Below are 27,366 nucleotides of genomic sequence, written 5' to 3'. Positions count from 1 at the left end.
CTGGGGACACCCAGAAATGGGGATGGGGCACACTGGGGACGTCCAGGAGGGACAGGGGACACTGGGGACATCCAGGAGGGGATAAAGGACATTGGGAATACCTGGGGGGGACACAGGAATGGGGACAGGGGACATTGGGGACACAGAAATGGAGACTGGGGACACCCAGAAATGGGGAGAAAGGACATTGGGGACATCCAGGAGGGACAGGGGACACTGGGGACACACCCAGGAGGGACTGGGGACAGGGGGGACACCCAGGAAGGACTGGGGACACCCAGAAATGGGGAGAAAGGACATTGGGGACATCCAGGAGGGGATAAAGGACATTGGGGATACCTGGGGGGGACACAGAAATGGGGACAGGGGACATTGGGGACACACAGAAATGGGGACTGGGGACACTGGGGACATCCAGGAGGGACAGGGGACACTGGGGACACCCAGAAATGGGGATGGGGCACACTGGGGAGGTCCAGGAGGGGACAAAGGACACAGAAATGGAGACAGGGGACACTGGGGACACTGGGGACATCCAGAAATGGGGACAGGGGTCACTGGGGACACCGAAATGGGGACGGGGACACTGGGGACATCCAGAAATGGGGACTGGGGACATTGGGGACATCTAGGAAGGACAGGGCACACTGGGGACACAGAAATGGGGATAAAGGATGCTGGGGACATCCACGAGGGACAGGGGACACTGTGGACACACTCAGAAATGGGGACAGGGGACATTGGGGACATCCAGAAATGGGGACAGGGGACATCCAGAAATGGGGGAAAGGACATTGAGGACATCCAGAAATGGGGACAGAGGACATTGGGGACATCCAGGTGGGGATAAAGGACATTGGGGATACCTGGGGGGGATATTGGGGACACAGAAATGGGGATGGGGGACACTGGGGACACCCACGTAGGGACAGGGGACACTGGGGACATCCAGAAATAGGGACAAAGGACATTTGGGACACCCAGGAGGGACAGGGGACACCCAAAAATTGGGACAAAGGACTTTGGGGACATCCAGAGAGAGACAGGGGGGCACGGGGGACACCCAGAAATGGGGGGCAAAGCACATTGGGGGTTTCCTTCTGGGGTTTTGGGGGACACAGGACACTGGGGACACCCAAGAGGGGACACAGGACTTTGGGGACACCCGGGGTTGGGGACACCCCCACGGCACTGGGGTCCGCCATGGATGGCAGGGGACCTTCCTCCTTTTCCGGACTACATTTCCCAGCATCCCCCGGGGCGCGCGCATTGCGGGTGACGTCACACGCGGCGCGCGGGAGATTTTTCACCGCGTGCTCGGCGCGGATCCCTCCGCCCACCGCAGTAAAATTAGTTCCTACTCCATTTCTACTCCCGTTAATTCCCCCCAAACTCCCGCCGCTCTCCGCCCATCCCGCCCGTCCCGGTGGCTCGGACGGAGCCTCTGCGAGCCCTCCTCGGGTGTCCCCGCAAGGACCGGAGCGGCGGCGGCGGCTCTTCCTGGCGGAGGCTGCGGACGGATATAAGCGCGGCGGTGCTGCGGCCGTGCCTCTTCCGGTTCTTCCTCAGAGCCGCCATGGTGAGCGCGGCGTGGCCGGGAGGGCCCGGGGGGCTCGGAAAGGGGCGCGGAGGGGCTCGAAGGGGCTCGGAAAGGGACGCGGGGCCCGTATGGGGCACGGGGGGGCTCAAAGGGGCCCTTTGGAGGGGCTGCGGGAGCGGCCGGGGGGCGTGGGAGGGGCCCGGAGGGGTTTGGGGGGGGCGATCGGAGATGAAAATGGGGTTCGGGTGGGGCTGGGGGTGCTGAGGGGGCTTTCTGGGGGGGATTTGGGGGAGATCAGAGAGGGATGTGGGGTTGTGGATGGAACCTTCGGGTTCTCTGGGGTTTTTATAGGACGGGGGGCCGCTCTGGCAGGGCTGATCCGGGGGGGTCTGTGGGGTTTTTATGGGGCTGGGGGCCGCTCTGGCAGGGCTGATCCGGGGGGGTCTGTGGGGTTTTTATGGGGCTGGGGGCCGCTCTGGCAGGGCTGATCCGGGGGGGTCTGTGGGGTTTTTATGGGGCTGGGGGCGGCTCTGACAGGGCTGATCCGGGGGGGTCTGTGGGGTTTCTATGGGGCTGGGGGGTCGCGGAGGGGACCCTTGGGTTCTTTAGGGTTTTTATGGGGCTGGGGGCGGCTCTGAATGGGGCATCCCAGAGCGTCTCTGGGGTTAATCCTGGGCTCTGTGGGCTCAGTTCTGGGTTTGATCCTGGGCTCCCTGGGGTTGATCCTAAAATTGATCCTGGTTTCCCTGGGATTGATCCTGGGCTCGGTCCTGGGCTCCTTTGGGGCTGATCCTGGGCTCCTTTGGGGTTCATCCTGGGCTCAGTCCTGAGCTCGATCCTGGGGCTCTCTGGAGCTGATCCTGGGGCTCTCTGGAGTTGATCCTGGGCTCAATCCTGGAGTTGATCCTGGCCTTTCTGGGGTTGATCCTGATCTCTGTGGCTGATCCTGGGCTCAGTCCCTGGCTCCATCCTGAGCTCAGTCCTGGAGTTGATCCTGGCCTCCCTGGGGTTGATCCTGTCTTCAATCCTGGCCTCTCTGGGCTTGATCCTGATCTCCCTCGGCTCAATCCTGGTCTCTGGGGTTGATCCTGGCTTCTCTGGGGTTAATCCTGATCTCCCTGGGCTGATCCTGGGCTCAATCCCTGGCTCAGTCCTGGGATTGATCCTAGTCTCAGTCCTGGCCTTTCTGGATTTGATCCTGGGGTTGATCCCGATCTCCCTGGGGTTGATCCTGGGGTTGATCCCGATCTCCCTGGGGTTGATCCCCATCTCCCTGGGGTTGATCCCGATCTCCCTGGGGTTGATCCCCATCTCCCTGGGGTTGATCCCCATCTCCCTGGGGTTGATCCCCATCTCCCTGGGGTTGATCCTGATCTCCCTGGGGTTGATCCTGATCTCCCTGGGGTTGATCCCGATCTCCCTGGGGTTGATCCCAGGTTCCCTGGGGTTGATCCCGATCTCCCTGGGGTTGATCCTGGGTTCCCTGGGGTTGATCCCGGGTTCCCTGGGGTTGATCCCGGGTTCCCTGGGGTTGATCCCGATCTCCCTGGGGTTGATCCTGGGTTCCCTGGGGTTGATCCTGGGTTCCCTGGGGTTGATCCCGATCTCCCTGGGCTGATCCTGGGGTTGATCCCGATCTCCCTGGGGTTGATCCCGATCTCCCTGGGGTTGATCCCGATCTCCCTGGGGTTGATCCCGATCTCCCTGGGGTTGATCCCCATCTCCCTGGGGTTGATCCTGGGTTCCCTGGGGTTGATCCCGATCTCCCTGGGGTTGATCCCCATCTCCCTGGGGTTGATCCTGGGTTCCCTGGGGTTGATCCCCATCTCCCTGGGGTTGATCCTGGGGTTAATCCCGATCTCCCTGGGGTTGATCCCAATCTCCCTGGGGTTGATCCTGGGTTCCCTGGCGTTAATCCCCCCTCCCCACGCAGACCAAGAAGAGGAGGAACAACGGGCGTGCCAAGAAGGGCCGCGGGCACGTGCAGCCCATCCGCTGCACCAACTGCGCCCGCTGCGTGCCCAAGGACAAGGCCATCAAGAAATTCGTCATCAGGAACATCGTGGAGGCTGCTGCTGTCAGGGACATCTCCGAGGCCAGCGTCTTCGACTGTGAGTGTGGCCTGCAGGCCTTGGAACCCCAGAACCAGCCCTGAAGGGAGCGCTGTGGTCACCTCAGAAATCGTCCCTTTGTCACCCCAAATATTGCAGTCTGCTCCCCCCAAAAAAATGTTCTTGTCCCTTGCAAAGCAGCTCCTCTATTACCCCAAAACACCTCCTCTGTCACCCCCAAAATCAATCCCTGGTCAGCCTTGAAAAGATTTCTTTGGTCATTTCAGAAATCGTCCCTTTGTCACCCCAAATATTGCAGTCTGCTCACCCCAAAAAGTTGTTCCTGTCCCTTCTAAAATAGCCCCGTTTTCCCCCTAAAATAGCTCCCATTTTGCCCCCCAAGTAGCGCTTCTGTCACCCCAAAATAGCTCCTCTGTCACCCCCAAAATCAAACCCTGGTCAGCCTTGAAAAGATTTCTTTTGTCATTTCAGAAATCGTCCCTTTGTCACCCCAAATATTGCAGTCTGCTCACCCCAAAAAGTTGTTCTTGTCCCTTGCAAAGCAGCTCCATTGTCCCCCCAGAGCAGTGACTCTGTCACCCCCAAAACCAGCTCTTGGTCAGCCCTGAGAAGATTTCTTTTATCATTTCAGAAATCGTCCCTTGCTCACCCCAAAAAATTGTTCTTGTCCCTTCTAAAATAGCCCCGTTTTCCCCCTAAAATAGCTCCTGGTTTGCCCCCAAAATAGTCCCTCTGTCACCCTAAAATAGCTCCTGGTTTGCCCCCAAAATAGCCCCTCTGTCACCCCAAAATAGCCCCTCTGTCACCCCAAAAGATCAGACCCTGCTCACCTTGTCACCCCAAAACAGCCCCATTGTCCCCCTTGCCCACCCCTGCATTGCTGCCCTGGGGCTGCTTTGGGGGTCCCTGGGTGTGATTTTGGGGTCCCTGGGTGTGATTTTGGGGTCCCTGGGTGTGTTTTTTGGGGTTTTTAGGGTCCCTGGGTGTGTTTTTTAGAATTTTTGGGGTCCCTGGGTTTGATTTTTGAGGTCCCTGGATGTGTTTTTTGGGGTCCCTGGCTTTCGTTTTTGGGGTCCCTGGGTGTGGTTTTGGGGTCCCAGGGTGTGGTTTTTGGGGTTTTTGGGGTCCCTGGGTTTGGTTTTGGGGGTTTTTGGGTTCCCCTAGTGTGATTTTTGGGGTTTCTGGGGTCCCTGGAAGTGTTTTTGGGGTCCCTGACCCCCTTTCCCCCCTCCCAGCCTACGTGCTGCCCAGACTGTACGTGAAGCTGCATTGCTGCCCTGGGGCTGGTTTGGGGGCCCTTGGGTGGGGTTTTTGGGGTTTCTGGGGTCCCTGGGTGTGGTTTTGGGTTCCCTGGATGTGTTTTGGGGTCCCTGACCCCCGTTTCCCCCCTCCCAGCCTACGTGCTGCCCAAGCTGTACGTGAAGCTGCATTGCTGCCCTGGGCTGGTTTGGGGGCCCCTGGGTGTGGTTTGGGGGGTTTTTGGGGTCCCTGGGTGTGTTTTTGGGGTCCCTGGGTGTGTTTTGGGGTCCCTGACCCCCGTTTCCCCCCTCCCAGCCTACGTGCTGCCCAAGCTGTACGTGAAGCTGCATTGCTGCCCTGGGGCTGGTTTGGGGGTCCCTGGGTGGAGTTTTTGGGGTCCCTGGGTGTGGTTTTTGGGGTCCCTGGGTGTGGTTTTTGGGGTTTTTGGGTTCCCTGGATGTGTTTTGGGGTCCCTGACCCCCGTTTCCCCTCTCCCAGCCTACGTGCTGCCCAAGCTGTACGTGAAGCTGCATTGCTGCCCTGGGGCTGGTTTGGGGGTCCCTGGGTGTGGTTTTGGGGGTTTTTGGGGTCCCTGGGTGTGTTTTTGGGGTCCCTGGGTGTGTTTTTGGGGTCCCTGGGTGTGTTTTTGGGGTCCCTGACCCCCGTTTCCCCCCTCCCAGCCTACGTGCTGCCCAGGCTGTACGTGAAGCTGCATTGCTGCCCTGGGGCTGGTTTGGGGGCTGGTTTTGGTGTTTCTGGGTGGAGTTTTTGGGGTTTCTGGGGTCCCTGGGTGTCTTTTTGGGGTCCCTGGATGTGGTTTTGGGGTCCCTGGATGTGTTTTGGGGTCCCTGACCCCCAATTCCCCCCTCCCAGCCTACGTGCTGCCCAGGCTGTATGTGAAGCTGCATTGCTGCCCTGGGGCTGGTTTGGGGGTCCCTGGGTGTGGTTTTTGGGGTCCCTGGGTGTGGTTTTTGGGGTTTTTGGGATCCCTGGGTGTGGTTTTGGGCTCCCTGGATGTGTTTTGGGGTCCCTGACCCCCGTTTCCCCCCTCCCAGCCTACGTGCTGCCCAAGCTGTACGTGAAGCTGCATTGCTGCCCTGGGGCTGGTTTGGGGGTCCCTGGGTGTGGTTTTTGGGGTCCCTGGGTGTGGTTTTTGGGGTTTCTGGGTTCCCTGGATGTGTTTTGGGGTCCCTGACCCCCGTTTCCCCCCTCCCAGCCTACGTGCTGCCCAAGCTGTACGTGAAGCTGCATTACTGCGTCAGCTGCGCCATCCACAGCAAGGTGGTTCGGAACCGCTCCCGCGAGGCCCGCAAGGACCGCACGCCCCCGCCCCGCTTCCGCCCCGCCGTGAGTCTGGGGGCGTCCCCGAGGGGGCTGGGGGGGTCCCCGAGGGGTTTGGGGGGGTCCCCCGAGGGGTCTGGGGGGGTCTCAGGGGTGTTTAGGAGGGGTCTGGGGGGGTTCCAGACCGCACGCCCCCGCCCCGCTGTGAGTCTGGGGGCTCCCTGAAGGGTTTTGGGGGGGGGTCCCTGAGGGGTTTGGGGGGTCTCAGGGGTGTTTGGGAGGGGTCTGAAGGGGTTCCAGACCGCACGCCCCCACCCCGCATCTGCCCCGCCGTGAGTCTGGGGGGTCCCCGAGGGTTTTGGGGGAGTCCCCAAGGGGTCTGGGGGGTCTCAGGGGTGTTTGGGGAGGGTCCCAGGGCTGTTTGGGGTCCTCAGGGGGTTACGGGGGGGGAGATCCCTGGAAGGATCCTGCAAGGACCACACACACACACACACACCTCCCCCCCCCCCCCCCGTGAGTCTGGGGGGGCTTTGGGGGGTCCCTGAAGGGTTTGGGGGCTCTGGGGGGGTTCCAGACCACACGCCCCCTCCCCACTGTGAGTCTGGGGGGGTCCCTGAAGGGTTTGGGGGGTCCCAAGGGTGTTTAGAAGGGGTCTGGAAGGGTCCTAGGGCTTTTTGGGGGGGGTCCTCGAAGGGTTTGGGGGATCCCTGAGGGGTTTGGGGGGGTCTCAGGGGTGTTTAGGAGGGGTCTGCGGGGGGTTCCAGACTGCACCCCTCCGCCCTGCTGTGAGTCTGGGGGAGTCCCCGAGGAATTGGGGGGGGTCCCTGAAGGGTTTGGGGGATCCCCAAGGGGTCTCAGAGCTGTTTGGGGGTTCCTGGAAGGGTCTGGGGGATTCCATACCACACCCCCCCTGCCCCACTTGTGCCCTGCCATGAGTCTGGGGGGGCCTGGAGGAGTTTGGGGGGTCCCCAAGGGGTCTGGGGGGGTCCGGGTGGCATTTTGGGGAATCCTCGAGGGGTTTGGGGGGTCCCAGGGGTGTTTGGGAGGGTCCTGGAGGGGTCTGGGGGAGCCCCTCAGGGGCCTGGGAGGGGTCCCAGGGGGGTCTGGGGGGTCCTAAAGGTTCCTTGGGAGGTCTGGGGGCTCCCAGGGGGCGTCTGGGGGGGGTCCTGGGGGGATCAGAGGGGTCCTGGGGGGTCCCACCCGGTTTTGGGGAGGTTCCAGGGGGTCCTGGAAGGCCTTGGGGGGGGTCTCAGATCTCTGTGCCCCCCTCAGCCCCCCCTAACTTTGGGTTCTCTCTGCAGGGAGCAGCCCCCCGGCCCCCCCCCAAGCCCATGTGAGGAGACCCCGGCCCCGTGCGGGACCCCCAGAGCAGAGACCCCCAGAGTCAATAAAGGATCTGCCCCGAGCTGGCTCCGTCCTTTTGGGGGGGTTTGGGGGGTCCTGAGGGGGGTTGGGGGGGTTTAGGGGGGTCCTCAGGGGGTCTCAGCCCCCTCATTATGGGGGGGATCACCCCAAATCTTGAGGGGGGGCAGCTCCAAGCCTGGCTTTGTGTTTTTTGGGGGATATGGGGGGGGGGGGGGTCCTCAGGGGGTCTCAGGCCCCCCCTGCTATAAGGGGGAGCTGGGCTCATCCCAAATTTGGGGGGCGGGCTGCTCCAAGGTGGGCTCCATGGTTTGGGGGGAGTTGGGGCATTTTGGGGTGTCTGATCCTACTTTGTGTTTTTGGGGGGGGGGCTTCCAGCCCCCCTTATTTTGGGGGGGCATTTTAGGGTCCCCCATTGTGGGCCTGGGGGCTGCTGCCCACCTTAGAGGGGAGAAAATGGGAGGGGGCTCTGATCCCCGGGGGGGGGGGGTCCTGAGGGTATTTGGGGTCACCTGGGGGGGTCCCCAAATCCTCCCCAGGGCCAGGAGCTGCCGTGACCTGGGGGGATGTTTGGGGTCGGACCCCCCCCATTTTGGGGGTGTTTGGGGTCGGACCCCCCCCATTTTGGGGGTGTTTGGGGTCAGACCCCCCCCCCCAGTTTGGGGGTGTTCGAGGGGGTCTGACCCCCGGGAGCTGCATTTGGGGGGGGGGTCTCCGTGGGGCCCCACCCCATCCTGTGTATTAGGGGGGGGCTTCAATGGTTCCCAACACTCTCGGTCCGTTTTTTGGGGAGGGGTCTCCGTGGGGCCGGGGAGTGTCAACGGGGCTGGGGGGGCACCGGGGGACCGGACCGGGGGCTCGGGGGGGCCGGGGGATGTGAACGGGTCTGGGGGCGGGACCGGGGGCTCGGGAGGGGCGAGCTTTGCTCCGGGACCGGGGGTCCCGGACCGGGCTGGGGGCGCCGCGGGGGCCGGTCCCGGCCGTGCCCAGCCCGGCGGGGGCGGACGGTCCCGGTGCCACCGCCCCGGGCGGGGCGGGCGGGTCCCGGGGAGGGGCGGGGAGGGAAGCGGGGTGTTCCCCCCCCCCCGTCCCGTCCCGGCGCTGCCCCGCCCGGCCCGGCCCCGCCCGGCCCGCGGCCCCGCGCCAGGTGCATTCCCGGGCACGCTCCGCCGCTACCGGGGCCCCGCGATGGAGCCGCACCGGCACCGGGAGCGGCCCCGGGCGCTGCTGCTGCTGCTGCTGCCGCCGCTGCTGCTCCGCGCCCCCGCGCCCGGCTCCGCGCAGGCAGGTGAGCACCGGCACCGGCACCGGCGGGGCACGGGGGGACCGGGGCTGCGCCGCCGCGTCGGGGAAAGGGGAACCGGGCAAACACCGGAGCGCTCGGGGGTCGCGGCGGTGCTGCTGTCCCGGTTCCGCCGGTACCGGACCCCGATCCAATCCCGGCAATTCCCGCAGGCTCTTCCCCCGCGGGGGCGTCCTGGGAGCCCCCGGTGCTGTCCCGGGGGGACCGCACGGCTCCGGGGACACCGGGACCGGCACTGAAACTGCCCCGGGACTGCAGCTCCGGCGGGGCTGGGGCTCGGTGGCCGCTCCCGGGATCCGTCCCCGGGCTTGGTGCCCCTTCCCGGGATCGGTCCCGGCTCGGTGCCCCTTCTCGGGATCGGTCCCGGCTCGGTGCCCCTTCTCGGGATCAGTCCGGGGGATCGGTGCCCGCTTTCGGGGTTCGGTCTCGCTCTCGGTGCCCCCTCCCGGGCTCGGTCCCGCTCTCGGTTCCCCCTCCCGGGCTCGGCACCTGCGGCCCCGCAGCTGCCCGGGCTAATTTTAGGCTGCGGGGCCGGGCCCGGCGATGCCTTTGGGAGATCCGGGCGGGACCCCCGAGGGGGACGGGGGGGATCCTTCAGGGGGGACCCCCGGAGAGCCCCCGGCCCTGCCCGCGCGGCCGCCCCGCAGCCCCGGCACCCCGGAAGGGCCGCGGCCGCCCGGGAGTTGTTTTTCAATCCCCAAAGGAAAAACACCGAGGGCTGGACGCGCAGGTGGGGCCGGCGTCACCCCGAAAGCCCGGGGGTGCCTGGGGGTGCCCGGGGGTGCCCGGGGTGGGGGGCACACCGCGGGGACCCCTCGCTGTGTCCCCTGCTCCATGTGCCACCGGCGACGCCTCGGGTGCCACCCACGGGCTCCGGCTCCCACGGCGGGAGAGGGAACAGCGCGGGGGCTCGGGGACATCTCGGGGGGCTCGGGGACATCTCGGGGGGGCTCGGGGTCACCACGGCGACACCGAGGGGACAGCGAGGGGAGCGGCCCCGGCCCCGCACCCCCCAAAGCCCCGACTCTGAGAGCCCCCTTTGTTCGGGGCCGGGGCCCGGCGCACACAGCCCCCTTTGTGGCGCCGCCGGGGCCGAGGGCAGGAGGTCGCTGCGAGCCCCTCCCGGTGCCCCCCCCGGTGCCCCCCCGGGTCCCCCGGTGCTATTCCTGGCGGCGGGGGCCGCGGTGGCACGCGGCTGATAGCGGGGACGTGCCGGAGCTGCCAGCGGGGCCCCGCGCTGATAACGCCCGGTCCCGCCGCCGCCGCGGCGCCCGGGGAGGGCGGGGGGGCGACCCAGCATCGCCCCCCACCCCCTTTGGGCAGGTGCACCCGGGGGTCGCGGCCTCCCCAATCCCGCCGCGCGACCCTCGGAGCTGCCGTTAATGATTCACCGGCACGTTCAAGGCTCCGGGGGTCCCGGGGGAAGGGCTGGATGGTGCCCCCCAACACCCTGGGGACCCCCCCGGTGTTTCAGGGGGGTCGCAGCACGCCCCGTTCCGGGCCCCCCGTGTCCATCCCCGGGCCGGCGGGGGCTGGGGGCCGCTGCCATCGCAGCTGGGACCTTTTTTTAGCCCCTTCCGTGCTCAAATAGCGCGGCCGGGGCGGGGGGGCCCTTCCCGTGCGTGCCCCGAGCTCCGCGGCCGCCCCCGGAGGGGTCCCGGGCCGGACAAAGCCGCCTTTGACCGCGGCCCCCCCCGCACCGGGGGCCTGAGTCACGTCTGGCGGCTCCGGGGGGGCCCCGCACCCCTCGGTGCCCCCGGGGGTCCCGGTTTGGGGGGCTCGGCTCCCCCGCCCGGTGCCGCCCGCCACAATCGCGGCTTTGTGCGGTGCCAGGGGAGGGGGCCCCGCGCACAAAGGGGGCCCTGTGCGCCCACGGGAACGGGGGGGACACCGAGCCCGCCGCCCCCGCGGGGACCCCGCGCCCCCAGGGCTCGGCCCGCGGGGCGGCGGCGGCGGGGCCGAAGTCCGGGCGGGCGTGGCGGGGCGGGGGGGCCGAGCCCGAGGCGCCCGCCTTGCGCAAGGCTCGCCCGGCCGGTTCGGGCACCGCGCGCCGGCGGCGGGGAGGGACCGGAGGGAGCGGCGGGGGAGGACCCGGGGCGGGGACAGCGCTGGGGAGGGGGCTGGGGGACAAGGACACCGTGAGGGGGACAGCATGGAGGGGACAAGGACATGGTGGAGGGGACACCCTGAGGGGGACAGCATGGAGACATTGTGGAGGGGACAAGGACACCATGAGCAGGACAGCGTGGAGGGGACAAGGACATGGTGGAGGGGACACCCTGAGGGGGACAGCATGGAGACATTGTGGAGGGGACAAGGACACCATGAGCAGGACAGCGTGGAGGGGACAAGGACATGGTGGAGGGGACAGGGACGCCGTGAGGGGGACACCATGGAGGGGACAAGGACATGGTGGAGGGGACAGGGACAGCATGAGGGGGATGCCATGGAGGGGACAGGGACGTTTGCAGGGGACACTGTGGAAAGGACAGCGACCCCATAGGGACACTGCCATAGCCAGGACACCATGGAGGGGACAGGGACATTGAGGGGACAGGGTCATGGCCACTGAGGGGTGGCTGTCAAGGGGAGGACGTGACCACTGAGGAGGTGACGTGGCCACCATGGGGACCATGGCCATGAAGAGTAGGACATGTCCAGCTCGGAGGGGTTGGGGACACCAAGGGACATCAAGGAGGGGACGTGGCCACTGAGGAGGTGACCCAACCCCCGTGACTGTGACCACCACGTGCAGGACACGGCCAGCTGGGAGGGGACACTGCTGTGACCATGCAGGGGGTGCCGTGGCCACGCGGGGGTGGCCGTGGTGACATGGTGGCCCCGTGGTGGCCCCGGTGACACCGTGGGTGCCCTCAGTGTGCGCGGGGACGCTGAACGGGCTGAGCGTGACGGGGGACGCGCAGCACCAGTACCAGACCCTGCACAAGATGTACAACAACTGCGAGATCGTCATGGGCAACCTGGAGATCGTCCTCATCGACCACACCCAGGACCTCTCCTTCCTCCAGGTGACCCCCGGGGACACTGCGGGGACACTGAGGGGGGGACGTGGCCAGCTCCGAGGGGACAGGGACCTCATAGGGGACATTGCTGCTGTCACCCAGGGGAGGACATGGCCAGTTTGGAGGGTCACAGCCACCATGGGGACAGTGGCCACCAAGGGCAGGACGTGGCCATTGAGGGGGTGGCATGTCCACCATGGGGACAGTGGCTACCATGTGCAGGACATGGCCAGTTGGACATGTGGACATGGGACTGTGGCCATCAAAAGGAGGACATGGCCAGTTTGGAGGTTCACAGCCACCATGGGGACCACGGCCATGGCCACCATGTGAAGGACATGGCCAGTTTGGAGGTCACATGTCCACCATGGGGACAGTGGCCATCGAGGGTAGGACATGGCCAGTTTGGATGTCACATGTCCTCCATGGGGACAGTGGCCACCATGTGCAGGACATGGCCAGTTGGACATGTGGACATGGGACAGTGGCCATCAAGGGGAGGACACGGCCAGTTTGGATGTCACGTGTCCACCACGGAGACAGTGGCCATCGAGGGGAGGACATGACCATTGAGGGGGTGACACAGCCACCACAGGGACAGTGGCCATTGAGGGGAGGACACGGCCAGTTTGGAGGTCACATGTCCACTATGGGACAGTGGCCATCAAGGGGGACCATGGCCATCAAAAGGAGGATATGGCCAGTTTGGAGGTCACGTGTCCTCCTTGGGGACAGTGGCCATCGAGGGGAGGACAAGACCATTGAGGGGGTGACACAGCCACCACGGGGACAGTGGCCATCGAGGGGAGGACATGACCATTGAGGGGGTGACACAGCCACCACGGGGACAGTGGCCATCGAGGGGAGGACATGACCATTGAGGGGGTGACACAGCTACCACGGGGACAGTGGCCATCGAGGGGAGGACATGACCATTGAGGGGGTGACACAGCCACCATGGGGACAGTGGCCATCGAGGGGAGGACAAGACCATTGAGGGGGTGACACAGCCACCACAGGGACAGTGGCCATCGAGGGGAGGACATGACCATTGAGGGGGTGACACAGCTACCACGGGGACAGTGGCCATCGAGGGGAGGACGTGGCCAGTTTGGCGGCTCAGAGCCACCACGGGGACAGTGGCCAAGGCCACCGGGTGACCCCGAGCGCCCCGCAGACCATCCGGGAGGTGACGGGCTACATCCTGATCGCCATGAACGTGTTCGCGGCGCTGCCGCTGCAGAACCTGCGCGTGATCCGCGGCACGCAGTTCTACGAGGAGCGGTTCGCGCTCTTCGTGCTGCTCAACTACAACCCCAACACCACGCACGCCCTGCGCCAGCTCGGCCTCAACCAGCTCACGGGTGGGACACCGCGGGGACACCGAGGGGATGGGGACACCGAGGGGGGAGGGGGACACTGCTGGGGCACTGCGGGGATGGGGACACTGAGGGGATGGGGACACCGCGGGGACACGGCAGGGATGGGGACACTGCTGGGACATGGCGGGGATGGGGACGTTGCGGGGATGGGGACACCGTGGGGATGGGGACACCGTGGGGACACGGTGCGTCGTGGGGATGGCGGCATCACGGGGATGGGGACACTGAGGGGATGGGGACACCGTGGGGACATTGCAGGGATGGGGACACTGCGGGGGCACCATGGGGGTGGGGACACCGAGGGGATGGGAACACTGCTGGGGCACCGCGGGGATGGGGACACTGAGGGGATGGGGACACCATGGGGGGATGGGGACACTGCTGGGGCACCGCGGGGATGGGGACACCGAGGGGATGGGGACACCATGGGGGGATGGGGACACTGCTGGGGCACCGCGGGGATGGGGACACCGTGGGGACACGGCAGGGATGGGGACACCGTGGGGACACGGCGGGGATGGGGACACCAAGGGGACACCGTGGGGATGGGGACACCGTGGGGACATGGCGGGGATGGGGCCACTATGGGGATGGGGACGTCATAGTGGAATGGGGACACCACGGGGACGGGGACATTGCAGGGGTTGGGGACACTGCAGGGGTGGGGACAGCGCGGGGATGGGGACACCACGAGGATGGGGACATCGCGGCGATGGGGACACCGAGGGGATGGGGACACTGCAGGGACACGGTGGGGATGGGGGCACTGCGGGGATGGGGACACCGTGGGGACATCACAGGGATGGGGACACTGCGGGGGCACCATGGGGATGGGGACACCGAGGGGATGGGAACACTGCTGGGGCACCGCGGGGATGGGGACACTGAGGGGATGGGGACACCGCGGGTATGGGGACACCGCGGGGACACGGCGCATCACGGGGATGGGGACACTGAGGGGATGGGGACACTGTGGGGAAGGGGACACCGCGGGGATGGGGACACCGTGGGGACATCGCAGGGATGGGGACACTGCGGGAGCACCATGGGGATGGGGACACCGAGGGGATGGGAACACTGCTGGGGCACCGCGGGGATGGGGACACCAAGGGGACACGGCGGGGATGGGGACACCATTGGGGGTTGGGGACACTGCTGGGACACTGCGGGGATGGGGACACCGCGGGGACACTGCGGTGGTTGGGAACACCATTGGGGCTGGGGGCACCGTGGGGCTGGGGACACTGTGGGGATGGGGACACTGCGGGGGTTGGGGACATCACGGGGTGTTGGGGACATCATGGAGAGTTGGGGATATCATGGAGGGTTGGGGACCCTGCAGGGGGTTGGGGACATTGTGGAGGATTGGGGACACTGTGGGGGGCTGGGGACACTGTGGGGATGGGGACACTGCGGGGGTTGGGGACATCATGGGGCTGGGGACACTGAGGGGATGGGGACACTGCTGGGGCACCAGGGGGATGGGGACATGGCGGGGATGGGGACACTGTGGGGATGGGGACACTGCGAGGATTGAGGACATCATGGGGTGTTGGGGACATCATGGAGGGTTGGGGACATTATGGAGGGTTGGGGACACCATGGGGACTGGGGTCATTGTGAGGTTGAGGACACCATGGGAATGGGGACATTGCAGGAGGTTGGGGACATTGTGGAGGGTTGGGGACACTGTGGGGGGCTGGGGACACCCACAGGACTGGCACAGAGAAGGGACACTCTGGGGTTGGGGACACTGCCACCCCTGTGTGCCTTCTGAGGTCCCCATCCCATGGCAGTGCCACCCGTGTGTCCCCTGTGCTGTCCCTTGCAGCAGGGACGGTCCCCAAGGTCCCCACCCCCTCCCAGTGCTGCCAGGTGGATCCGGGGGGGGTCTGTCCCCCTTTGTCACCCCTGTCACCCCCTGTCCCCCGTGTCCCCGCAGAGATCCTGGCGGGGGGGGTGTACATCGAGAAGAACGCGCAGCTGTGCCACGTGGACACCGTGGAGTGGAGGGACATCATGAGGGACACGCGGCTGGAGCCGCTCGTGAGGGACAACGGCCGGGGCTGTGCGTGCGGGGACAGCGGGGACAGCGGGGACAGCCGGGCTTGGGGGGACAGCGGGGCTTGGGGGGCTGCGGGGTCACCCTGGGGTTGGGGGTCACTTTGGGGTTACCTTGGGCTTGGGGGGCTGCGGGGTCACCCTGGGGTTGGGGGGTTTGGGGTTACCTTGGGCTTGGGGGGCTGCGGGGTCACCCTGGGGTTGGGGGTCATTTTGGGGTCACCCTGGGGTTGGGGGTCTGCAGGGTCACCCAGGGCTTGGGGGGTCACTTTGGGGTCACCTGTGGGCCACCCCTGCGTTTTGGGTCACCCCTGGCCTTGGGGTGGCTTTGGGGTCACCCCGGGCTTGGGGGTCACTTTGGGGTGGCTTTGGGGTCACTCCTCGGTTTGAGGTCACCCTGGTTTTGGGGTCCCTGTAGGGTCCCTTTGGTGTCTTTTTGGGGTCCCTGTGGGGTCCCTGTGGTGTCCCCCTGTATTTGGGGTTCCTGTGGTGTCCCTGTGGTGTCCCCCTGTTTGTGGGGTCCCTGTGGGATCCCCGTGGGGTCCCCCCGTATTTGGGATCCCTGTGGTGTCCCTCTGTATTTGGGGTCCCCGTGGTGTCCCCCTGTATTTGGGGTCCCTGTGGGGTCCCTGTGGTGTCCCCCTGTATTTGGGGTCCCTGTGGGGTCCCTGTGGTGTCCCCCTGTATTTGGGGTCCCTGTGGGGTCCCCGTGGTGTCCCCCTGTATTTGGGGTTCCTGTGGTGTCCCTGTGGTGTCCCCCTGTTTGTGGGGTCCCTGTGGGGTCCCTGTGGGGTCCCTGTGGTGTCCCCCTGTATTTGGGGTCCCTGTGGGGTCCCTGTGGTGTCCCCCTGTATTTGGGGTCCCTGTTGTGACCCCGCTGTGCCATCCCGCAGGTGCCCCGTGCCACGAGAGCTGCGGCGGTCACTGCTGGGGGCCGGGCCCCGAGGACTGCCAGAAACGTGGGTACCGGGGGTACCGGGGGTACCGGGGGGCACCGGGGGTACCGGGGGGCCCAGGGGGGCTGTGGGGGTGGGCCGGACCCCCCGGTGACCCCCCGGTGTCCCCCGGTGTCCCCGCAGTGACCAAGACCATCTGCGCCCCGCAGTGCAACGGGCGCTGCTTCGGCCGCGCGCCCAACGAGTGCTGCCACGAGGAGTGCGCGGGCGGCTGCACCGGGCCCCTGCGCACCCACTGCTTCGTACGTCTGTCTGTCCGTCTGTCTGTCTGTCTGTGTGTGTGTGTGTCTGTGTGTCTGTCCGTGTGTCTGTCTGCCCCTGCGCACCCACTGCTTCGTACGTCTGTCTGTCTGTCCGTCTGTCTGTCTGTCTGTGTGTCTGTGTGTCTGTCTGTGTGTCTGTCCGTGTGTCTGTCTGCCCCTGCGCACGCACTGCTTCGTATGTCCGTCTGTCTGTCCATCTGTCCGTCTGTCTGTGTATCTCTGTGTGTGTGTCTGTGTGTCTGCCCCTGCGCACCCACTGCTTCGTACGTCCGTCTGTCCGTCTGTCCATCTGTCCGTCTGTCTGTGTATCTCTGTGTGTGTGTCTGTCTGTCTGCCCCTGCGCACCCACTGCTTCGTACGTCCGTCTGTCCGTCTGTCCATCTGTCCGTCTGTCTGTGTATCTCTGTGTGTGTGTCTGTCTGTCTGCCCCTGCGCACCCACTGCTTCGTACGTCCGTCTGTCCGTCTGTCCATCTGTCCGTCTGTCTGTGTATCTCTGTGTGTGTGTGTCTGTCTGCCCCTGCGCACCCACTGCTTCGTACGTCCGTCTGTCCGTCTGTCCATCTGTCCGTCTGTCTGTGTATCTCTGTGTGTGTGTGTGTGTCTGCCCCTGCGCACCCACTGCTTCGTACGTCCGTCTGTCTGTCCGTCTGTCCGTCTGTCTGTGTGTCTGTGTGTGTCTGCCTGTGTGTCTGTCCGTGTGTCTGTCTGCCCCTGCGCACCCACTGCTTCGTACGTCCGTCTGTCTGTCCGTCTGTCCGTCTGTCTGTGTATCTCTGTGTGTGTGTCTGTGTGTCTGCCCCTGCGCACCCACTGCTTCGTATGTCCGTCTGTCTGTCCGTCTGTCTGTGTGTCTGTGTGTGTCTGTCTGCCCCTGCGCACGCACTGCTTCGTACGTCCGTCTGTCTGTCTGTCTGTCCATCTGTCCGTCTGTGTGTCTGTCCGTCTGTCTGTGTGTCTGTCTGTGTGTGTCTGCCTGTGTGTCTGTCCGTGTGTCTGTGTGTCTGTCTGTGTGTGTCTGCCTGTGTGTCTGTCCGTGTGTCTGTCTGCCCCTGCGCACCCACTGCTTCATACGTCTGTCTGTCCGTCTGTCAGTCTGTCCGTGTGTCTGTCTGTCCGTCTGTGTGTGTGTGTGTGTGTCTGTCTGCCCCTGCGCACCCACTGCTTCGTACGTCTGTCTGTCCGTCTGTCTGTCTGTCTGTGTGTGTGTCTGCCCCTGCGCACCCACTGCTTCTTACGTCCGTCTGTGTGTCTGTGTGTCTGTCTGTGTGTGTGTCTGTCCATCTGTCTGTGTGTCTGTCTGTGTGTCTGCCCCTGCGCACACACTGCTTCGTACGTCCGTCTGTCCGTCCGTTCGTGCGTCTGTCCACCCCTACGCATGCACTGCTTTGTACGTCCGTCTGTCCATCCGTCTGTCCCTGTGTCCATCTGTCCGTCTGTCCGTCCCCAGGCCTGCCGGCACTTCAACGACAGCGGCTCGTGTGTCCCGCTGTGTCCATCCCTGTGTCCATCCCCATGTCCATCCCCGTGTCCGTCCCCATGTCCATCCCCGTGTCCATCCCCGTGTCCATCCCCGTGTCCATCCCCGTGTCCATCCCTGTGTCCATAGCTGTGTCCATCTGCCCACCCCGTGTCCGTCTGTCCGTCCCCAGGCCTGCCAGCACTTCAACGACAGTGGCTTGTGCATCCCGCTGGGCCCATCCCCACGTCCGTCCCCGTGTCCATCCCCATGTCCATCCCAGTGTCCATCCCCGTATCCGTCCCTGTGTCCGTCCCCGTGTCCATCCCCATGTCCATCCCCGTGTCCATCCCCGTGTCCATCCCTGTGTCCGTGGCTGTGTCCATCTGCCCACCCCGTGTCCGTCTGTCCGTCCCCAGGCCTGCCGGCACTTCAACGACAGCGGCTCGTGTGTCCCGCTGTGCCCGCAGCCGCTGATCTACAACAAGCTCACCTTCCAGCTGGAGCCCAACCCCGACACCAAGTACCAGTACGGGGGGGTCTGCGTGCGCGAGTGCCCCCGTGAGTCTGGGGGGGCTCTGGGAGGGGGGCTCGGGGGGGTGACCCCGGTTTGGGGGACACCAGGTGACCCCCGGGCTGTCCCCCAGACAACTTCGTGGTGGACCAGAGCTCGTGCGTGCGCGCCTGCCCCAACGACAAGATGGAAGTGGAGAAGAACGGGCTCAAGATCTGCGAGCCCTGCGCGGGGCTGTGCCCCAAGGGTAGGGGCTGGGGGGTCCCCGGGGCGGGCTGGGGGTCCCTGGGGGGGTCTGGGGGCTGTGAGACCCCCGCTGACCCCTGCCCACCCCCCACAGCCTGCGAGGGCACCGGTGCTGGCAGCAAATACCAGACCGTGGACTCCAGCAACATCGACACCTTCATCAACTGCACCAAGATCCTGGGCAACCTCGACTTCCTCATCACGGGCCTGGAGGGGTGAGGGATGGCATTTGGGGGGCTCGGGGGGGGTTTAGGGGGTGCAGCCCCCCGCCCCAGCCCCGCTGACCCCTGGGCCCCGCAGGGACCCCTGGCGCAACATCTCGGCGCTGGACCCCGAGAAACTGAACGTGTTCCGGACGGTGCGGGAGATCACGGGTGAGGAGGGGGGCTGGGGGTGCCGGGACCCCCCTGGAGCCCCCCCAGGACCCCCAGGGACCCGCTGAGCCCGCGGTGTCCCCGCAGGGTACCTGAACATCCAGTCCTGGCCCAAGCACATGCACAACTTCAGCGTCTTCTCCAACCTCGAGACCATCGGGGGACGGAGCCTGTACAAGTGAGGAGCCCCTGCCGCATGTCCTGCGCTCCTCCCCGGCATCCCCGATCCCGGAATTTCCCTTTTCCCCTAATTCCTGCATTCCTAATCCCCTAATTCCCTGTTTTCCCCAATTCCTGCATCCCCTCGTCCCTGGATCTCTGTTTGTCCCGGCGCCCCCACTCCCCCTGTCCTTGTCCGTCCCTCCATCCGTCCCTCTGTCGGTCCCTCCCGCTCCCGGTGTCTCTCCCCCGGCTCCCGGTTCATCCCCCGGCTCCCGGCGCGTCCTTCCCGCTCCTGGAGTATCCGGGAGCGTCCCCTCCTTCTCGGAGCGTCCCGCGGGCTCCCGGGGCATCCTCCCGGTTCATCCCGCGGGCTCCCGGGGCATCCTCCCGGTTCATCCCCCGGCTCCCGGAACATTCCCCGACTCCCGGAGCGGCTCCCGGAGCATTCCCTCACTCCCGGTTCATCCCCCGGCTCCCGGAACATTCCCCGACTCCCGGAGCGGCTCCCGGAGCATTCCCTCACTCCCGGTTCATCCCCCGGCTCCCGGTGCGTCCTCCCCACTCCTGGAGTATCCGGGAGCGTCCCCTCCTTCTCGGAGCGTCCCGCGGGCTCCCGGGGCATCCTCCCGGTTCATCCCCCGGCTCCCGGAGCGGCTCCCGGAGCATTCCCTCACTCCCGGTTCATCCCCCGGCTCCCGGAGCAGCTCCCGGAGCATCCCCAGCTCCCAGAGCATCCCCTCACTCCCGGAACATCCCCTCACTCCCGGAGCATCCCCTCACTCCCCGGAGCATTCCCCGGAGCACCCCGGAGCAGCTCCCGGAGCATCCCCTGGAGGACCCTCAGCTCCCGGTGCCCCCCCATTTCCCGGAGCATCCCCTCATCCCTGGAGCACCCCCAGTTTCCGGAGCCCCCCACACCCGGACCACCCCCAGTTCCCAGAACCCCCCCAACTCCCGGAGCACCCCCAGAGCCCCCCAGCTCCCGGTGCCCCCCGCAGTTCCTGGAGCAGCTCCCGGAGCATTCCCTCACTCCCGGAGGATTTCCCGGCTCTCAGAGCATCCCCCGGAGCCCCCCAGCTCCCGGTGCCCCCCCCCCCAACTCCCGGAGCAGCTCCCGGAGCATCCCCTCATCCCCGGAGCCCCCCAGCTCCCGGAGCCCCCCAGTTCCCAGAGCCCCCTCAGCTCCCGGAGCATCCCCAGCTCCCGAAGCAGCTCCCGGAGCAGCCCCTCAACCTCGGAGCCCCCCAGCTCCCGGATCATCCCCTCATCCCCGGAGCCCCCCAGCTCCTGGAGCATCCCCTCATCCCCGGAGCCCCCCCAGCTCCCGGAGCCCCCCAGCTCCCGGAGCAGCTCCCGGAGCATCCCCTCATCCCCGGAGCCCCCCTAGTTACCGGAGCCCCCCAGTTCCCAGAGCCCCCTCAACTCCCGGAGCATCCCCTCGCTCCCGGAGCCCCCCCACCCGGAGCACCCCCAGTTCCCAGAGCCCCCCCATTTCCCGGAGCACCCCCGGAGCCCCCCAGCTCCCAGAGCCCCCCCAGCTCCCGGAGCGCCCCCGGAGCCCCCCCAGCGCCCCGAATCCCGGTGTCCCGCCCCGCAGCCGCGGTTTCTCGCTGCTGATCATGAAGAACGAGAACGTGACGTCGCTGGGGCTGCGCTCGCTGCGGGAGGTGAGCGCGGGCCGCGTGTACATCACCGAGAACCGGCGGCTCTGCTTCCTGCACACCGTGCACTGGGCCGCGCTCAGCCGCAGCCGCGCCGACCTCGACATCCGCAACAACCGGCCCCGCAGCAAGTGCCGTGCGTGGGCCGGGCTGGGGAGGGGGCGTGGGACCCCCCCCGGGACCCCTGGGGACACCCAGACCCCAAACTGACACCCCCTGCCCATCCCACAAGGGAGGGGACACCGGGACCCCCAGATCCTGCACTGAACCCCCATTCCTTACACAGGGAGGGGGCGTGGGACCCCCCCCGGGACCCCTGGGGACACCCAGACCCTACACTGAGACCCCCTGCCCATCCCATAGGGAAGGGAACATGGGGACAAACGGACCCCAGGCTGAGGGACCCCCCAGACTCTGCTCTGAGCCCACAGGGACCCCCAAGGCTGCTCTGAGCCCATGGGGGGGTGACCCCAGCCCCGCTGTCCCCCCCAGGTGACCCCAGCCCCTCTCTGACCCCCAGCCCCTCTCTGACCCCCCTGGTAACCCCAGCCCCCCTGTGCCCCCCCGGTGACCCCAGCCCCGCTGTCCCCTGTCCCCCCTGGTGACCCCAGCCCCCCTGTGCCCCCCCGGTGACCCCAGCCCCGCTGTCCCCTGTCCCCCCAGAGCAAGAGGGCAAGGTGTGTGACCCGCTGTGCTCGGCCGAGGGCTGCTGGGGGCCCGGGCCCGGGCAGTGCCTGTCCTGCCGCTACTACAGCCGGAGGGGCGTCTGCGTGCCCACCTGCCGCTTCAGCGAGGGGTCAGCGGGCACCGGGGGGCACGGGGGGCACGGGGGGCACGGGGGGCATGGGGGGCAAAGGGGACAAACAGGGGGAAAACAGGGCAAGGGGGACTTGGGGGGCAAGGGAGGCATGGGGGACAAAGGGGGCACTGGGGGCGAGGGGGGCACATAGAACATGGTGGGGGCATGGGGACAAGAGGGGCATAGGGGGCAAGGGGGGCATGGGGGACGTGGGGGACAAGGTGGGCATGGGGTGCAAGGGGAGCACAGGTGGCACAGGGGACAAAGGGGACAAACAGGGCAAGGGGGGGAATGGAGGGCATGGAGTGACAAGTGGAGGCAAGAGGGGTACAGGGGACAAGAGGGGCACAGGGGGCACGGGGGACACTGGGGACATGGGAGGACAAGAGGGGCACGGGGGACACGGGGGACATTGGGGACAAGGGGGTGAGGGCGACACAGGGAAATGGGGACATGGGGGGCACCGGCACTGCGGAGACCCCCGGGGTGGGCACCGGGGTGGGGGATCAGCCCCAGGGCGGGTTGGGGGTGGGGGTCCCAGGGTGGGCTGGGCACTAGTGCAGACCGCGGGGTGGCCCTGTCACGGCCGGGCTGGCCCTGTCACGGCCGGGGCGGGCACGGTGACACGGTGACACCCCCGGTGTGCCCGCAGGGACCCGCGGGAGTTCTCGCAGGGCGGCGAATGCACCGAGTGCCACCCGGAGTGCGAGCGCATCGACGGCGGCGCCACCTGCAACGGCTCGGTACGGCCCGGCCGCGGCCCGCGCCGTGTCCCCGCTGTCCCCGCCGTGTCCCCACACTGTCACCACCTCTGCAGGGTGCCGACACCTGCACGCGCTGCGCCCACTATCGCGACGGGCCGCACTGCGTGGAGCGATGTCCCGACGGAGTCCTGGGGGAGCGCGGCCCCATCTACAAATTCCCCGACGGGAGCCGCGAGTGCCGGCCCTGCCACGAGAACTGCAGCCGGGGGTGCGTCCGGCCCGGGGGGGCTCGGGGGGGTCGGGGACAGCCAGCCAGGGGGGGTTTGGGGGGGCCCGGGAAGGTTTTGGGGTCAGGATCCCATCGGGGGAATGGGGGAGGTTCACAGGACCCCGTGAAGGGGAGGGTGGGGGTCCCAAAAGCTCTTTGGGAGGAGGGTGGGGGCCCCAAAAGCTCTTTAGGAGGAGGGTGGGGGTCCCAAAAGCTCTTTGGGAGGAGGGTGGGGGTCCCAAAAGCTCTTTAGGAGGAGGGTGGGGTCCTAAAAGCTCTTTGGGAGGAGGGTGGGGGGTCCTGGGGCATCACTGGGGGAAGGGTGGGGGGTCCCAGACAGGTTGGGGGGGAACCCCCATGGAGGGCAGGTTGGGGGTCCCAAAACCTCTTTGGGGAGGAGGGTGGGGGTCTTGGGGGAATCACTGGGGGCAGTGTGATGGTCTTGTGGCATCATTTGGGGCAGGTTTTGGGGACTCAGGACCTCCCTGGTGGCATTTTGGGGTCTGGGGACCCCACGAGGGGCAGGTTGAGAGGCCTGGGGCAGGTTGGGGGTCTGGGGACCCCGCGGGGCACAAGTTGGGGTCTCCGCTGGGGGGGTCCCCCACGGCTGACCCCCATCTCCCTCCTCACAGGTGTGTGGGGCCGCTGCTGCGGGACTGCCTGGGGGACCCCCTGCCCGTGTCCAGGTACCGCGGGGGGGTCGGGGGCGTCCCGGGGGGGCTGCGGGGACCCCGAGGGGCTGCAGGGACCCCGAGGGGCTGCAGGGACCCTAACCCTGTGCTTTTCCTCGTCCCCCGTTCCCATCTCCGTCCCCCGCCCGTTCCCGTTCCCGTTCCCATCCCCGTTCCCACCCGTTCCATTTCCCGTTCCCGTTCCCTATCCCGCCCGTTCCCGTTCCCGCCGCCGTTCCTGTCCCCGACTCCGTCCCTGTTCCCGGTCCCCGTCCCGTTCCCGATGCCGTTCCCACTCCGTTCCCGTTCCCTATCCTGCCCGTTCCCATTCCCGTTCCCGTTCTCGCCGCCGTTGCCGTCCCCGCCCCGTTCCCGTTCCCATCCCCATCCCCGTTCCCGTTCCCGTTCTCACCCCGTTCCCTTCCCATCCCCGTTCCCTTTCCCGTTCCCGTTCCTGTTCCCTATCCCGCCCGTTTCCATCCCCGTTCCCATCTCCATCCCTGTTCCCTTTCCCGTTCCCGCTCCCGCCGCCGTTCCCGTCCTATCCCCGTTCCCTTTCCCGTTCCCGTTCCCTTTCCCGTTCCTGCCCCGTTCCCCGCCCCGGTCCCGTTCCCTTTCCTGTTCTCCTTCCCGTTCCCGTTCCCGGTCCCGTTCCCGTTCCCGTTCCCTTTCCCGTTCCCGGTCCCGCAGGCGGGCCCCGACGCTGATCGCGGTCATGGTGGTCGGGGCCGTTTTCCTCTCGTGCTCGCTGGTGCTGCTGGCGCTGCTCTACTGGCGGGGCAAGAAGATCCAGAAGAAACGCGCGATGCGGCGCTACCTGGAGCGGGGCGAGGTCAGCGCGGGGCACCGGAGCGGCCCCGGGCGCGGCCCCGGGAGCGGCCCCGGGCGCGGCGGGGAGGGGGCGGTTCCTGTGTCCTGCCCTCGCCAGCCCCGTCCCTGTCCTGCCCCGTCTGTCTCCTGCTCTGCTTCCATCCCAGGCACTCTCCATCCTCATCCTGCTGTGCCCCTGTCCCTGTCCCCATCCCTGTCCCTGTCCCTGTTCCTGTCCCCATCCCCATTCTCGTTCTCATTCTCGTTCCTGTCCCTGTCCCCATCCTGTCCCTGTTCCTGTTGCCATGCCGTGTCCCCATCCTGTCCCCACCCCATTCCCACACTGTGTCCCCGTCACTGTCCCCGTTGCCACACCATGTCCCTGTCCCCATCCTGTTCCCATGCTGTGTCCCTGTCTCCATTGCCACGCCGTGTCCCCATCCTGTCCCCATCCCTGTCCCATTCCCATCCCCATTCCCATGCCATGTCTCCGTCCCTGTCCCCATTCCTGTGCCATGTCCCTGTCCCCATCCTGTCCCCATCCCCGTTGCCACGCCATGTCCCCATCCCTGTCCCCTTTCCCATGCCATGTCCCTGTCCCCGCTGTCACACCGTGTCCCCATCCTGTCCCTGTCCCCGCTGTCACACCGTGTCCCCATCCTGTCCCCGTCCCCGCTGTCACGCCGTGTCCCCGCAGAGCCTGGAGCCGCTGGACCCCAGTGAAAAAGCCAACAAGGTCCTGGCCCGGATCTTCAAGGAGTCGGAGCTGAAGCGCCTCAAGGTCCTGGGCTCCGGCGTCTTCGGCACCGTGCACAAGGTGGGGGCTTGGGGAGGGGGCCGAGGTGCCATCCCATCAATCCCACCCCACTGATCCCATCAATCCCACCCCACTGATCCCATCCCATCCCATTGATCCATCCCATTGATCCCATCAATCCCACCCCACTGATCCCATCCCATCCCATTGATCCATCCCATTGATCCCATCAATCCCACCCCACTGATCCCATCCCATCCCATTGATCCCATCAATCCCACCCCACTGATCCCATCCCACCCCACTGATCCCATTAATCCCACCCCACTGATCCCATTGATCCATCCCATTGATCCCATCAATCCCACCCCACTGATCCCATCAATCCCACCCCACTGATCCCATCCCACCCCACTGATCCCATCAATCGCACCCCACTGATCCCATTGATCCATCCCATTGATCCCATCAATCCCACCCCACTGATCCCATCCCATCCCACTGATTCCATCCCACTGATCCCATCAATCCCACCCCACTGATCCCATCCCATCCCATTGATCCATCCCATTGATCCCATCAATCCCACCCCACTGATCCCATCCTATTGATCCCATCAATCCCACCCCACTGATCCCATTGATCCATCCCATTGATCCATCCCATTCCATCCCATCAATCCCACCCCATAAATCCCCCCATTGATCTCATCCCATTGATCCATTCCATCAATCCCATCCCATCAATTCCATCGTTCCCATCAGCTCCATCCCACTGATCCCATCCCATCCCATTGATCCATCCCATTGATCCCATTGATCCATCCCATTGATCCCATCAGTCCCATCCCATCCTATCCCATCTCATCCCTTCACAAATCCCATCCAACCCATAATCCCATCCCATCAATCCCATCCCGCTGATCCCACCCCATCCTATCAATCTGATCGATCCCATTGATCCCATCCCATCCCATCCCATCCCATAAATCCCATCAATCCCATTGATCCCATCCTATCCCATCCCATAAACCCCATCCCAAATCCCATCCATCCCCTAAATCCCACCAATCCCGTAAATCCCATCCCATCCCAAATCCCATTGACTCCATAAATCCCATTGATCCCATCCCATAAATCCCTTATTAAATCCCATCCATCCCATAAATCCCATATAAAATCCCATAAATCCCATATTAAATCCCATAAATCCTGTATAAAATCCCATAAATCCCATATTAAATCCCATAAATCCCATATAAAATCCCATAGATCCCATATTAAATCCCATAGATCCCATATTAAATCCCATCCATCCCATAAATCCCATATCAAATCCCACAAATCCCATCAATCCCATCAATCCCGGCCCCGCAGGGGATCTGGATCCCGGACGGGGATTCCATCAAGATCCCGGTGAGCATCAAGGTGATCCAGGACTGGAGCGGGCAGCAATCCTTCCACGCCGTCACCGACGTGAGTCTGGGGGGTACCGGGGGGTCCGGGGGTCCCCCGGGGCTGGGGGGGTCTGGGGCTGCTCCAGGGATGCTCTGGGGGTGCTCTGGGGGGGTTCTGGGGGTCCCCCTTGGGCTGGGGGGCTCTGGGGGTGCTCCAGGGATGCTCTGGGGGTGCTCTGGGGGGGTTCTGGGGGGGTTCTGGGGGCCCCCTTGGGCTGGGGGGCTCTGGGGGTGCTCTGGGGGTCCTCCTGGAGCCATGGGTGGGTTTGGGGACACTCCAGGGGGGCTCTGGGAGTGCTCTGGGGGGGTTCTGGGGGTCCCCCTTGGGCTGGGGGCTCTGGGGGTGCTCCAGGGATGCTCTGGGGGGGTTCTGGGGGTCCTCCTGGAGCCATGGGTGGGTTTGGGGACACTCCAGGGGGGCTCTGGGAGTGCCCCAGGTGTCCCCCTGGATCTGGGGGGTGCCCTGGGGACACTCTTGGGGGGCTTTGGGGTTGCTCCGGGGATGCTCTGGGTGTCCCCCCGGATCTGGGGGTGCCCTGGGGACACTCCAGGGATGCTCCAAGGACACTCTGGGGATCCCCCAGGTGTTCCCCTGGATCTGAGGTGCCCTGGGGACACTCTGGGGGTGCTCTGGGTGTCCCCCTGGATATGGGGTGCTCTGGGGACACTTCAGGGGTGCTCTGGGGGATGTTCCAGGGATGCTCTGGGGGTGCTCTGGGGGCACCCCAGGTGTCCCTCTGGATCTGGGGTGCCCTGGGGACACTCCGGGGGTGCTCTGGGTGTCCCCCTGGATATGGGGTGCTCTGGGGACACTTCAGGGGTGCTCTGGGGGATGTTCCAGGGATGCTCTGGGGGTGCTCTGGGGGCACCCCAGGTGTCCCTCTGGATCTGAGGTGCCCTGGGGACACTCTGGGGGTGCTCTGGGTGTCCCCCTGGATATGGGGTGCTCTGGGGACACTTCAGGGGTGCTCTGGGGGATGTTCCAGGGATGCTCTGGGGGTGCT

The 27,366-nt window shown here is 65.9% G+C and overlaps 2 protein-coding genes across 6 annotated transcripts in view; both read left to right on the top strand.

The window, feature by feature from the left end:
• The first annotated feature begins 1,418 nt into the window (after window positions 1–1,418).
• RPS26 (ribosomal protein S26) lies at window positions 1,419–7,537 on the top strand. The gene is made up of 4 exons (XM_059871872.1): window positions 1,419–1,579; window positions 3,474–3,651; window positions 6,068–6,198; window positions 7,434–7,537. Exons 1-4 carry the CDS (start codon window positions 1,577–1,579, stop codon window positions 7,467–7,469), a joined length of 348 nt encoding a protein of 115 aa, XP_059727855.1. The 5' UTR covers window positions 1,419–1,576; the 3' UTR covers window positions 7,470–7,537.
• Window positions 7,538–8,622: 1,085 nt separating this feature from the next.
• The window catches only part of ERBB3 (erb-b2 receptor tyrosine kinase 3), a 34,581-nt gene continuing 15,837 nt past the window's right edge, over window positions 8,623–27,366 (top strand). For 2 of the 5 annotated variants that reach the window (XM_059871849.1, XM_059871848.1), the window contains exons 1-19: window positions 8,623–8,782; window positions 11,675–11,826; window positions 12,998–13,184; window positions 15,145–15,270; window positions 16,157–16,222; window positions 16,343–16,461; window positions 18,360–18,501; window positions 18,588–18,701; window positions 18,795–18,915; window positions 19,001–19,074; window positions 19,162–19,252; window positions 20,834–21,033; window positions 21,561–21,693; window positions 22,349–22,439; window positions 22,514–22,668; window positions 23,301–23,354; window positions 24,030–24,171; window positions 24,847–24,966; window positions 26,283–26,381. In XM_059871849.1, the coding sequence (XP_059727832.1) occupies window positions 8,683–8,782; window positions 11,675–11,826; window positions 12,998–13,184; window positions 15,145–15,270; window positions 16,157–16,222; window positions 16,343–16,461; window positions 18,360–18,501; window positions 18,588–18,701; window positions 18,795–18,915; window positions 19,001–19,074; window positions 19,162–19,252; window positions 20,834–21,033; window positions 21,561–21,693; window positions 22,349–22,439; window positions 22,514–22,668; window positions 23,301–23,354; window positions 24,030–24,171; window positions 24,847–24,966; window positions 26,283–26,381 (2,286 nt within the window). In that variant the 5' untranslated portion in view covers window positions 8,623–8,682. Of the gene's footprint in view, window positions 8,783–9,325; window positions 9,528–11,674; window positions 11,827–12,997; window positions 13,185–15,144; window positions 15,271–16,156; window positions 16,223–16,342; window positions 16,462–16,644; window positions 17,374–18,359; window positions 18,502–18,587; window positions 18,702–18,794; window positions 18,916–19,000; window positions 19,075–19,161; window positions 19,253–20,833; window positions 21,034–21,560; window positions 21,694–22,348; window positions 22,440–22,513; window positions 22,669–23,300; window positions 23,355–24,029; window positions 24,172–24,846; window positions 24,967–26,282; window positions 26,382–27,366 lie in introns of those variants that run through there. The other 3 variants (XM_059871847.1, XM_059871845.1, XM_059871850.1) reach the window with 2 other exon arrangements.

This window comes from Haemorhous mexicanus, chromosome 33 (genome assembly GCF_027477595.1).
Source record: "Haemorhous mexicanus isolate bHaeMex1 chromosome 33, bHaeMex1.pri, whole genome shotgun sequence".
Taxonomy (NCBI): domain Eukaryota; kingdom Metazoa; phylum Chordata; class Aves; order Passeriformes; family Fringillidae; genus Haemorhous; species Haemorhous mexicanus.
The sequence above is the reverse complement of the archived record's forward strand: the minus strand, read 5'-3'. Positions and strand labels throughout refer to the sequence as shown.

Excerpts from the sequence above, each read along its gene's own strand:
- RPS26 (XM_059871872.1), top strand. Across the intron at positions 3,652-6,067 it reads CGAGGCCAGCGTCTTCGACT|CCTACGTGCTGCCCAAGCTG; the intron begins GTGAGTGTGGCC and ends CCCCCCTCCCAG. Across the intron at positions 6,199-7,433 it reads CGCCCCGCTTCCGCCCCGCC|GGAGCAGCCCCCCGGCCCCC; the intron begins GTGAGTCTGGGG and ends TTCTCTCTGCAG.